This window comes from Eumetopias jubatus, unplaced genomic scaffold (assembly GCF_037043125.1).
Source record: "Eumetopias jubatus isolate StellerSeaLion01/CBP00866 unplaced genomic scaffold, mEumJub1_p1.0 scaffold_3, whole genome shotgun sequence".
In the NCBI taxonomy this organism is placed as follows: Eukaryota; Metazoa; Chordata; class Mammalia; order Carnivora; family Otariidae; genus Eumetopias; species Eumetopias jubatus.
Window position 1 is genome coordinate 86,197,365 of NW_028274809.1, and position 12,157 is coordinate 86,209,521.

A 12,157-nucleotide genomic window follows, 5' to 3' on the forward strand; every position below is an offset into this window, starting at 1 on the left:
ATATTTTATATTATATATATAATCTCTTTAGTCACATATTATTATAGTAAACCTACATATGATTCTGTCTCCTCTATCAGAAGATAAGCACCTTAAGAGCAGGGATCATACAGTATTCATCTGATATCTCTAGGGTTTAAAAACACATTGTGTGATACCTGTTAGGAGTTGTTAATTCTTTGTAGAATAAATGAATGAGTGCTCTAAATTACAAAGCTTCCCTCCCATAAGGCAAACTATCATTTTTTTTTAAATCAAGAATGCATATTTGTCACATCCCATGGCTAGAGTCAGGTTCCAGTCCATATCAAGCGGAAGTTCTAAAATCACAAAGCACAGCAGGTACCGAGGAGGCAGATTGTACTTGAAGTGCTGGAGCTGATTGAACTACCTCACTGACACTAAAATAGACAAGTGTACCTGAGACATGCAAGGGGTGTGAGTGCAGACCTCAGATCAAAAACCAAACTGACAGCTCTTGTTTCTTTGGGACTTTTTTAAACAGGTAAAGCAAATATAATATAGATGCCTTTTGAGGCAAAACTTTTTTCTCTTGGAGTAAATGAGATGAAGCCATGATCTTGGAAGAATCAACTTCCTCTCTTGCCTTTTTCCATGATAGGCTTTGTCCTTTGAAGACATGTAACACTTGGGTCATACTTCTGTTCAGTATGTATTTATTAACAAGAACAGCTATGATAGATTATTCTAAGGTGAAGATAGCTGGAGAATACCGGCACGCCTTCTTAAAGATTTGCCCCTGGTAGCAAATTCCAGTCCTTGATACTCTTCTCAAGGTTTTTTTTCTTTTTTTTTAATCTTATCTTCCAACCAAACTAAAAAAAAAACAAACAAAAAACCCCCTCATTTCTCTTTTTAGCACACAGACCTTGCCCATTCTCAGTTTCATGTCATCGTTCATATTTTTTAATTCACTGGAATTCCCTGCCCACAAATTTCCACATATTGAAATTATAACCATCCTTCAAGGCCCAATTCAAATCTTTCACAGATGTGAGCTCTCCCTCCTTTAAATCTCAGAAAAACTCTTTTATGTTTCTTATTTCATCTCACCCTATTTTTTGGCAAAGATGTTATAAAGCAAAGACTATATCTTGATTATATCTCTATGCCTTATATGTAGCCCTAATGAGCAAGCTGTTCATTGTAGGATTTCAATACATATTCTTATGAAGTCTTTTCCTACCAAGGCTTATATAAATAGCACAAACTTGATTAACCAAATGCATATTTAAATGAAAGTGAGGTAGATTGTAAATGAGAAACTATGCTATTTAGACCAATTCTCCACTGAAAACAATGAAAAATGCTGGATAAAATATTTCTTTTTAAAATTACCTTAAAAATATCAAAAGCCCATAAGATAGTGGGAGCTGCTAGGGTAAATATTTTTGGGAAATGGGAATCTGAACCCAGAGAGGAAAGCTGAATATCAAATCAACACAACTGCTCTTTGCCTGAGGGCATTTGTTTATACTATACATTTGAACTTTGTTCAACTGACTTCACAAAATAATGGAAAAGGTGCTGCCTGAGGTCTTATGAAAGAATAAAGGAGAACCAATATTAAACTTGTTCTCTTTCTCTAACTCAAGGGATTATAAAGAAAACTGCCTTTGTAGATGAGCAAGAGAAGAAAAAAAAAAAAAGAAGAAGACTGAAGAATAATTCTGTCCCTGAGAAGTTGTATGCTCTCCTATTATGTATACACAGTTTGAGAGTTTTAAACTGTTAACTTAGATTGAGCTAATCAATCACCAGGAGTGTCCCAGACACTTTGAGAAAAATGCAAAATAATCTGGAGTAGGACACATTTATCCCAGGACTAAATGATTAGCACACAGTCAAAAATAACCAGACACACAAGGAAACAAAGCAGCAGAAACAGACTGATGCAGACTTCAGATGTTATGTCACAAGACAAAAATATAAAACACCCATGGGCTTCTAATTTTAATGAAATAAAAGGGAGTCTGGAAAATATCTGCAGAAGACAACTATCACAAATGACATAGTAAATAAACAAAAAACTTCTAGAAATGAAAATAACAATAATTGAAATAAAGATGTTTATCACAAAGGGAGATTGAATTAAAGAATGGAAGATAAACCAAGAGAAATGGTTTGGAATGCAGTTCAGAAAGACAAAAAAGATTTTAAAAAGAATGTAAAATGTGGAGAATAGATTAACAAGACAACGTAGGTTTAACCAGAGACTTAAAAAAAGATAAGAGAAAATTTAAAAGAAGCTTCATTTGAAAAGATAATAGCAAAATAATAAGATAATAATAAGATAATTTCTAAAATACTTAAGTGACAGTTATAAACAATTTCAAGGCAACAGTCCAGGTAGGAAGAATGAAACTGTGGAAAAACAAAGGTAATGATAAATATATTATGAGCAGCCAGATAACAGCAGTTAAACTAAGGTAACTTCTTGATCACAACAATAGATGACAGAAAATAGTGGAATAACATTTTTGATGTGCTGAAAGAAAGCAACTGCCAACTCAAAATTCTATATCCAGAGAGAATATATATATATTTCCGGAATGAGGGAGAAATAGAGACATTTGAAACAAGCAGACACTGAGATATGTTGTTACTGTAAGACCTTTACTACAGGAATTTCTCAGAATATACTTCCAACAAAAGAAAAAGACCTTCCTAGAAAATGAAGGAAGAAGTAAATGGCAAAGAACATGGCAAATATTAAACCAACACTGACTCTACAAAAAAAAAAAAAAAAAAAATACTGTCTGGTGGTGTTAAAAAGAAAAGAAAGAATTAAAATATCAGACAACAATAGCATCTATGCTGGGAAGAGGGTACATGGATTAAAAATACTCTAAGGTGGGGCACCTGGGTGGCTCAGTTGGTTAGGCAACTGCCTTCGGCTCAGGTCATGATCCCAGGGTCCTGGGATCGAGCCCCGCATCAGGCTCCCTGCTCTGCGGGAAGCCTGCTTCTCCCTCTCCCACTCCCCCTGCTTGTGTTCCCTCTCTCCCTGTGTCTCTCTCTGTCAAATAAATAAAATCTTTAAAAAAAAATATTCTAAGGTAATATTTTGGAAGAGGGTAAAGGATTTGATTAGCTTTAGGCTTTGATAAGTATCAATGCTATAATCCTAAACAAGCCACTAACAAAATAGAAACAAAAGGCATCACTTAAACCAGTGCAAAAAAAATATGGAAGAAAAAAATGAAAAGAAAAAGCATATTTAGAGAAAGAGACAAGAAACAAAAGAAGCATACACTGTGTTTCAATTTATATAAATTCAAAACCAGAGAAAGTGAACTACATTTCTTAAGGGCTATAGATACAGGTGGGAAAATCATGAAAGGTTATAAAATAATAACTAAAATGCATTGAACTCTGGGGCGCCTGGGTGGCTCAGTCGGTTAAGCATCTGCCTTCGGCTCAGGTCATGATCCCGGGGTCCTGGGATCGAGTCCCACATCGGGCTCCCTGCTCTGTGGGGAGCCTGCTTCTTCCTCTCCTCCCCACTTGTGCTCTCTCACTATCTCTGTCTCTCTCTCTTAAATAAATAAAATCGAAAAAAAAAATTTAAAAAAAAAATGCATTGAACTCTGTGGCAAGGGAAGAAGCTGGATGACATAGGGACAAACGGCAGGGGGTGAGGCTTCTAGAGGGCTGACAGAGTCTTGACTTGGGCGGTGGTTATATAGGAGTTTGATTAATAACTTTTAAAATATACATATCTATTATACATTTTACTAAAAATGGTTTCTGCACTATTTTCCAATGACAATATTTTCAACATTTAAAGTAAGTTACAAATCAAAATATGTAAAAAACGATGAGAATATGAGAATCTTCTTTTCCTTCATAATCCAGGAAATCCAGTAGTGACACCACTGGTTTTCAAATGCTCCTTTACGCAGGAGGGCCGGCCAGTCTTGACCAAACTTTCTCTGTTCCAAGGTGAAGTGAACAAAATAGAAACAATGTATATAGACATAGAAGGGTATAGTTTCCCATTTTGGTAAAGACTACTGCATTGCATTCTGAGGTTTTATCCTATCTAGATGTGGGACTGGGATATTTTATGATGCCCTTTCTGTTAGAAAGTGACAGTGGTAGTAAGTGGTAGGTTACTCTGAAATGTCCTCACTAAAAACAAACAAACAAATCAGAATGAGTCAGTCCTCTTTTTCCTTGAATAGGAGGTCACTGAGGACCCAAAGCCTATGAATCTCTAATTTACACACACCGGTGAAATGATTCTGTGTCTAGTTCCAGGAGGGGGCTGCTTTTGATAGAAATCTGACTTGGCTGAAAATCGAAAGAATTTCAGTGAGAGGGAAAGATAGTCAAACATGGAATGTGGGATCAGGCCATATTAAATGTGAACGTCACAGGGTAAGGGCCAGTGGAAGAAGATGAGGGCCCCAGGAAAATGTATATGGTCATGCAAGAGATACATCTAGAGCCCCAGATGGAGCGATGGCTTCCCTTTCAGAATTATTCAGTGCTTAGACCCAACATTTATGCTGCCTATGGATACACAGTTCTCTTTTTGAAGACCATATATGCTGGTGTTCCTTGAATCAATGTATTTTCTCTTCTACACATGTCTGTATCAGTTCAAGTGCAAAACTAATATGCTGTAAAAATAATTATAATTTTATTATGCCCTGTATTACATGCTATAGAATATATTTATATATTTTGATAGAGTATATTAGACTATAATAATTAACTTATTGCTATTACTTGTTTTTTCTTTTATTAACTAATTTCATTCTCGATTGATTCTCTGGGCAGATATCAGTATCCCCATTTTACAGATGAGGATTCTGAAGCTCAAAGTAGCTGAATAACTTTGTCAGCTCCTAAACAGCAAAACTGGAATGAAGTGCCCTGTGGTTGAACTTCAAAGCCCTGCTCCTAGCTACTTTGCTGCTTTGTCTTACCACCACATTAACATTCAAAGATCATTCCTATAAAGATTAAAATGCCATTTACTCTTTAAACCACATTCTGTACTACTCAGTCAGTTTCTACTGACCCCTTGGAGGAAAGGACAGACTTTTTCCCAGAAGCACAATGAACAATACCAGGACATGTGTAAGGGGGTGCAAGGGAAATTCAGAAACTTGAGCATAAATCTCTTTCAAAATAAAACCACAGCATCTTTAATCAAGGCCTGGCAATCATCGTATCGTTTCTCTGAGACTGGAATTGGTAAATGTGGGCTATCCCACTAGGCCTTTAATACTTGGTTAGAAATGTATCCAAGAAGTTGACTAGCACGACAATTCATGCAGTACAAACATGAATCTGTAATTCTCTTCCCCATTACCGCAAAACACAGTTAGTTCCTGCCCTGAATTCACTTTGAAGATGAGTGCCTGGGAGAAACCATAAGAGCATTGAAAATGGGGCCAGAAGTAATAAATGGGGACTGCCAAAAAACGTTAACGAATTTCTTCTAGAAGTAAAATCTATTGTCAATTTACAAATCTGAAGGTTGAACTGGAGGCAGGCAATTAGTGAGCTGTCTTGAAAGGTTTGCCTACAATCTAAAAAAGAGTTTTCTTTCACTTCTATAAAATTAAACAGCTGATAATTGTGTCTCTGGGTCCTGGGACGAGGAGATTAAAATAATAAAATAAAAATAAAGTGAATGCTTTAATTTGGAATCTAATCTCTCCCATTCTCCCAGAACATTCACACAAACGCTGCTCCAGTGGAATTCTTCTCACCCAGCAGGAGGAAGATCATCTTCTCAGCAGCCAAACTTGCCGGGCAAGCGACTTTTCCTCCCTTTCCTGACTCCCCCTTTAGAACTCATTCAAAGGGAAGACAAAGGACCCGTGAGTGGATGGGAGTTGTTTTGTGCCTAGCCCGTAGGGGTACTTTATTTTTCTTAAAAAAGATTATCTCAACCTTACTGTAGCCCCCAAATAAAAACAAAACAAAAGGCTAGAACAAATTTCTAAGGCAGTTTAAATTAAAAATACAAAGGATTGAAATGTATTTTTAATTTATTTATAATTAGTTTATGGATTGGACCGCACGGAGACTCCAAAATCAGCAAGCCACTTGGGGATAAAGACTATTGCAATTATCAGGAACAAGCCAAATGCTACCTTTTGTTCTTCTATTTGAAAACAAACAAACAAACATCTCCTAGCAAATGATTTTCTATTTCCTATTTAAAGAGGATTACATAGCAAACGCGACTAGTGGCTGGAAAGCAAAGAACTTGCCACCGTTTTATTACCTGCCAAATACAAATTAGTTCATTGTGGTTAACTCCTGCCAGGAGACCCCCTTCCCTGCCGCCCATCAGGCCGATGGGGTATGGCAGGTTGGTTCCTGCCCGGCGTCCTTCCTAATCAGGAGGCTGTCAGACATGCTGCCTGCCCACTGTCTCCTTCATGGTGTGGCAGCTCTGGAGCTCAAGGCAGCAAGGTTTTGAGCTCCAATTGCCCCAGTAACTACCTCAGAATTGCTCCTACTTACTGTCACTGTCAAATCTCTGTGGGCATATGTGAGGCCCTCCTCCAGGTACAACAGAGAAACCCTACAAATTTCACTTTATGTAATAACTACAGGATACAGAAATTGTATTAGCTCCATTAAACGGAGTCAGAAATACTCAGAAATGTTAGCTGGATGTAGTGAATATCGCAGTTAGACTAAGATAGAAAATCACATTGTTAACGTAGAGTGTTTCCTCATTGATAACACCCTATATTGAGGTGCCATTTATAAACAGTTTATTATTATTTATTAATGTATGAAGCACTTTATACCATGCTAGATAACAACTTAAATTCATGTATTAAAGATGCACATACATGGTTTAATAGGATTTACGTCTTATAATATTCTTTAAAACAGCTTCCCATAGTCTCATCCGTTAAGCATTTATTACTAATGCATTTTATAACATACTTTATAATACGTTATTTGAGCAAGTAGCTGCATTTAGCGATCATTTCATAAATAAGAACAAAGCATTTATAAATGGCACCTTAATTTAAAGTGTTACCTTCACATTACTAGATAGCTGCTCACCATTCATCTCATTTTGTGATTATTCTCCAAATGCACCACTTAATAAAACAGACACTAAGTTCTATTTTCCCTTCATCTGATTAAAAGTTTATTGAGTCATTTCCTCCATCTGCTTTCAGTCATTGGTAGCTTGGAGGCTTTAGTGGGATTTCTGATGAAACCAAACTTTTAATTCAATAATATTTCTGTGAGGATGATAATCGTAGAAGCAGAACTACCTACCATGTTAGACAGAGCCTGCTGCTTAGATTCTTTGTAAAATTCAAGTTTTTGACTGGAAAGAACAATCCAGGAAGTAGACCAGTTTTTCCTTAGGAAAAGAAAAAAGAAAAAAAAAAAGCATTATCACTTGAAGAAATCATTCATAGATATTGTATCAGCAACATTTGGAAAGAGTAGAGACTGTATTTTTAACTAGTCTTCATAAAAGTCTTTTCTTTATTAGAATCTATAGGTGGTATGGAATTTGGGTAATAATAAAGACATTCTGTAATTTTTAAAAATCATGGCATTTATAATAAATATTTCTCATTTGGAGATCTTCACAAAATCTTTTTCAAGTACTAAAACTCCAATTTTTGTGTATCCATGTCCCCTACTTTAGAGGCTGTTTCCACGGCAGGCCAAAAATAGCATAGTAAAAACAGAAATCAGAACCCCTCCCTTCATTGTTACTTCTCTTCATTGTTTCAGTATATTTCAGAATCTGAAAAACTAACCAGCTAATGTCATTGCCTAATTCAAAAAAAAAATTTTTTTAGAGAGAGAGCGGAGGGGGAGGGAGAGAGAATCTTAAGCAGGCTCCATGCCCAGTGAGGAGCCCTACATGGGGCTCGATCTCACGACCCTGAGATCATGACCTGAGCTGAAATCAACAATTGGCACTTAACCAACTGAGCCACCTAGGCAGCCCCAAAATATTTTTTTAATGTTGAATCTCACTAGAAATCAAAGAAATCAAAGAAATGCCAATGAAAACAGTGAAATGATTTTTCCCTCTTTGCCAATCAAATTGGCAGGAATTAGAAGGACTAATACCAAGGGTTACTGAAAGGGTGGAGAAATGGATTCTCCCATAGAATTTTGGTGGGAGAGTACATGAGTACATCTTCCTGGAGTGAATTTGGCAATATGCTTTTTTAAAAGAATCTTTTAAAACATGTTTGTTTTTTGACTAAACAAGTTCACTCCTATGAATTTGAGTTTATCCTAAAGTAGTCATCTCATAAGTTGTTAAGTCTGTGGGCACAAGAATGAAGCGCATTGTTATTTCTTAATTGTGCACCTATTAAAATATATCTTAAAAGATTAGTTGTATAAATTGCACGTAATAGGTTCCTATAATGAAATAATAAACCCTATGCTATAAAAGAATACTGATACGGGAAGATTTTAATAAAGACCATAATACAATATGTAGTTTCTTTAGTTCATTTGCTTAAGACTGTACCCACCCCACTCTGAGCCCCTTCTGATGATTAATTCTCATTCATCAGAAGTTCAAATATCATGTCCTAAAATGCCATCCATGACTTCCTTGCACAGCACTTACAATAAATGAAAAAATAATTTTTGTATATTTCACCTCTATCTTTCCCCATCCTAAAAAAAGCCTCGAAATGATCAAGAGCATTTCGTGCTTCCAAAAGTATTCCCAAGTGCCTAGCACAGAGGAGGCACTACATAACATATTAACTGAGTTGATGACTGATGATTGAACTTCAGGCATGGGGAGAAAGAGCTGGGTATAACAATAGCTAAATCAGGTAATAAAATCACAACTTTTGATTCTCCTTTCTATTTCTTGGTTTTTATCAAATTTCCTGCATTGAAGATGTGTGACTTCAGCAGTTGTATGTGTATATTTGTGTTCCGAAGATGCCCTCTTGTAGATGGTAAAACACTAAGGAGATTAACGTACTTAAGTTTCTATCCATTATATCATATTGCTGCAGGTGGTTTTGGTTTAACACTCACTTCAAAACAACTGAATTCATCTTATAAAAGTGGTAGAAAAAAAAGTTTACAGAAACTTTATTCAGGTCAATAAAAACCTACACAAAAATATGTTTACAAGACCATTGAGGATCTCTGTGTAGTTATTTCCACTTGCTTCTTAGAATTTAGGGGTTCGAGGGAAGGGACAGTTTTGATTCAGCAAAGTTAATATTTACAACAAGATTAGATTGCTCTTACATGCCTGAAGCTTTCTTAACCATGCACTATTGTGCTAAAAAAAGCCCAACATGATAAACAGAAACAAAACAAACAATATGTATATTCCAACACGCAAATATGAACATTATGTTCTTGGACCCAATTGTCTTCAAATGAAGAGTCCCTTTTTCTGTCAAACAATGAAAAAGGTAGGAAAAACAGCAATGACACAGAAAGCCACATAGACCTTTCCCCCCTTTTCCCCTAGAGCCCACTTCTCCTTTTAGGCACCAAGAGCAGCAAAATGAATCAGAGTAGCCATGACCTTGTCTCTATGCAGGTCATAATATTAGCTGACCCCAGATAGAGAAAAGAAGAACATTGGCAGGACTGCTGGTCTACACTGGGCATCATTTATCTCTACCCCTTATTTTGACATTGTGTGATCAGGGAATATGGAACACCCTCGGACTGATGGAACACATATTTAACCTGCCTGTTATATTTCCCACTATATTTTTCATCTCCTGGCAGGGAGATACTATACCTTATTTGCTTCCAGTCTATAGCAAGCCCTGGATAAATGGTTCTGATTTGAATCTGTTTCAGATGTTGATCGTTTACAGAATGTGTTGGCATTACTCTTCCCTTCCCTAAACTTGGAGCTGGAACTGGTTAGAAATGAAGTTGCATGAAATTCAATTATCTCATGGTTCTTTGTTGGAACTTTGAACTGCTATGAAATGTTCCTTCGTAGGTGAGTGTGATGAACAAGTCAAAGAGGGTAAGAACTGCAGGTCTTGGAACCTTAGTAATATGAATTGCTCTGACACTTTACATGTAGTGCTATTTCATTTTGAATTTATAAATTACAGCATCTCTATGGTGTTAGAATAAAAGTGAAGATTTTTTCCAATTTGCTTGAAATAATTTTATTTCAAAAGGAAGAAGAAATACTGTTAACCTTTTAGATGCCCTACTTTCATTTCCGTTTTTTCTTTAAAAATAAAAATTAACATAAATTATTTTGAGTACCTACTAAAGTTTGATTGCCTACTGGAAGTTTAGCTCCACAAAAAAGATAATGAAGATACTAATATGTCCATTTACTAATACAGAAAATGAGGTTCACAGAGTTTAGGTAATTTACTTAAGGCCAGTTAGATTTAGAGTCTGACTCTGAAGGCTATAATCTGGTCACTAATTTATGCTGTCTTTTTTTTAAAGATTAAGCATTAGTATCTTGGCTCCGGAGATTGTCAATGTCAGATTTCACTATGGTTTTGGTTGAAATGCTCACATTATAAAAGCCAATGTGCACAGCCCATGACAAGGTAGAAGCCATGTAGTCTTCCTTATAAACTCTTTTACCTGATGCTAATTGAAAGGACAGAACAAAGGCCCACCACTTCCAAACTCTCCACTTCCCTTAGAAGTTGCACTGATTTAAAGGAGTCATGCAAAGGACCATTCAACTCCTCAGAAGAAGCTGGAAGCAGGGGGTGTGTTCCTAATGATGGTACCTCTGTCTCTTTCCAGCTGAGGAATTCTGGTCTGTGATGAGCAGACTCCTCTGCAGTCAGTGAAGATCATACAACCAGGAATCAAGGAGTCAAAAGCCTGTAGTCTAGGAGTGGCTGAGAATTCACTAATGGGAACAACTTTTAATCTATGACTTAAGCTAGAACCTGACTCTGTGAATGAGGTGCTCTGGGCATTTGACCATTCTCATTACAGTATCTGTCTGGTTCATTCCCCGTCTGATGGGTTTGGCTTGTGCTTCCAGTCGTTGTCAGGATACCACTGGAAGAGCTCCCTCACCTCGCTACTGTAACACAGGAGCTGCTTGGATGACACTGTCAGCTCTGGAGGGAGTTGTGAAAAGGGTCAGTTGGCAGTTTTGGGCCCTGACTTGAACCTTTAAGGCTTTCTCTCTGCAACCGAATCCTTATAGGTGACTATTGTCCAGTATATTGAAAGACAACTCAGGAAGCGAGTTACTCCTACAAACTTTAAGGCCTTAGCCATAACAGGTAAGTCTCACGGTTTCTTATGAGAATTTTAAAATAGACCTTTCAAGGATGAAGCAGTTTTCAGAATGGAGAGAAAGTCCTTCTATTCCCCTATCTTCTCCAAAGAAATAGACATCATCCCTAACCTCTTGGAGCTTTTTTTACTTCTGAGAAAGTATCTGACATTTAGTAGGTGCTCATTAAAGGTTTTTGAGCAAAAGAATATATGGACTCACAAATTTCAGAAGGGTCACACCTCTAGATTTTTCCTGCTCTGTGGTTACTGTTATTCACTAACAAGCACAACAAAAGCACGAATCTCCTGTATTTCTCTTCTCTGTTCCTTAGTTCCCTCGTGTTTTGATATGTCATTCCTAGTATTAAAACAAAAAAACAACTATCTATTCCTTCTGGTTTAGTATATTTTCTTCTAATTTATAATTCTACTGACAATACCTGAGCTTTCTCCTGAGGTCTTTCTGACCTCTCAGACGTGTGTCAGTAAGATGAGCTCTTATGCATCCATTTGTCCCCACTCTGTGCTAGGGATTCCACTTGGTATTTTGGACATGTCAAGTAATTAAAACACAAAGCCAGTCACCGGTATCTATTGAGCACCTACCACACAACAGTCACAAGTCTAGAACTATATAAAGGCAAATAAGAGAGACCTCATGGAGTTTCCCTTTAACTCAGGGGGACACACGCAATGAACATGGAAACACATGGTGCTGGGAGGTGGGTGATACCTCATATTACAGATGAGCAAACCGAAACTCTGTGAGTCTACATCCTACCCAAGGGCATAGAACTCATAAATATGGGAGTCAAGCCAAGTCTCCCGGACCCTGAAGACCACATTCACTCCACTGTATCAGTTATCTCCAGAGCAGCTGGCATGCAGCTCTCCCTGAATC

General features: G+C 37.0%; 1 protein-coding gene across 3 annotated transcripts in view; it reads right to left on the reverse strand.

The window, feature by feature from the left end:
• The window catches only part of ARHGAP15 (Rho GTPase activating protein 15), a 604,646-nt gene that overhangs the window by 494,615 nt on the left and 97,874 nt on the right, over positions 1-12,157 (reverse strand). For all 3 annotated transcript variants that reach the window (XM_028123793.2, XM_088021728.1, XM_088021729.1), the window contains exon 5: positions 7,294-7,381. In XM_028123793.2, coding sequence (XP_027979594.1) covers positions 7,294-7,381 — 88 coding nt within the window. The remainder of the gene's footprint in view (positions 1-7,293; positions 7,382-12,157) is intronic.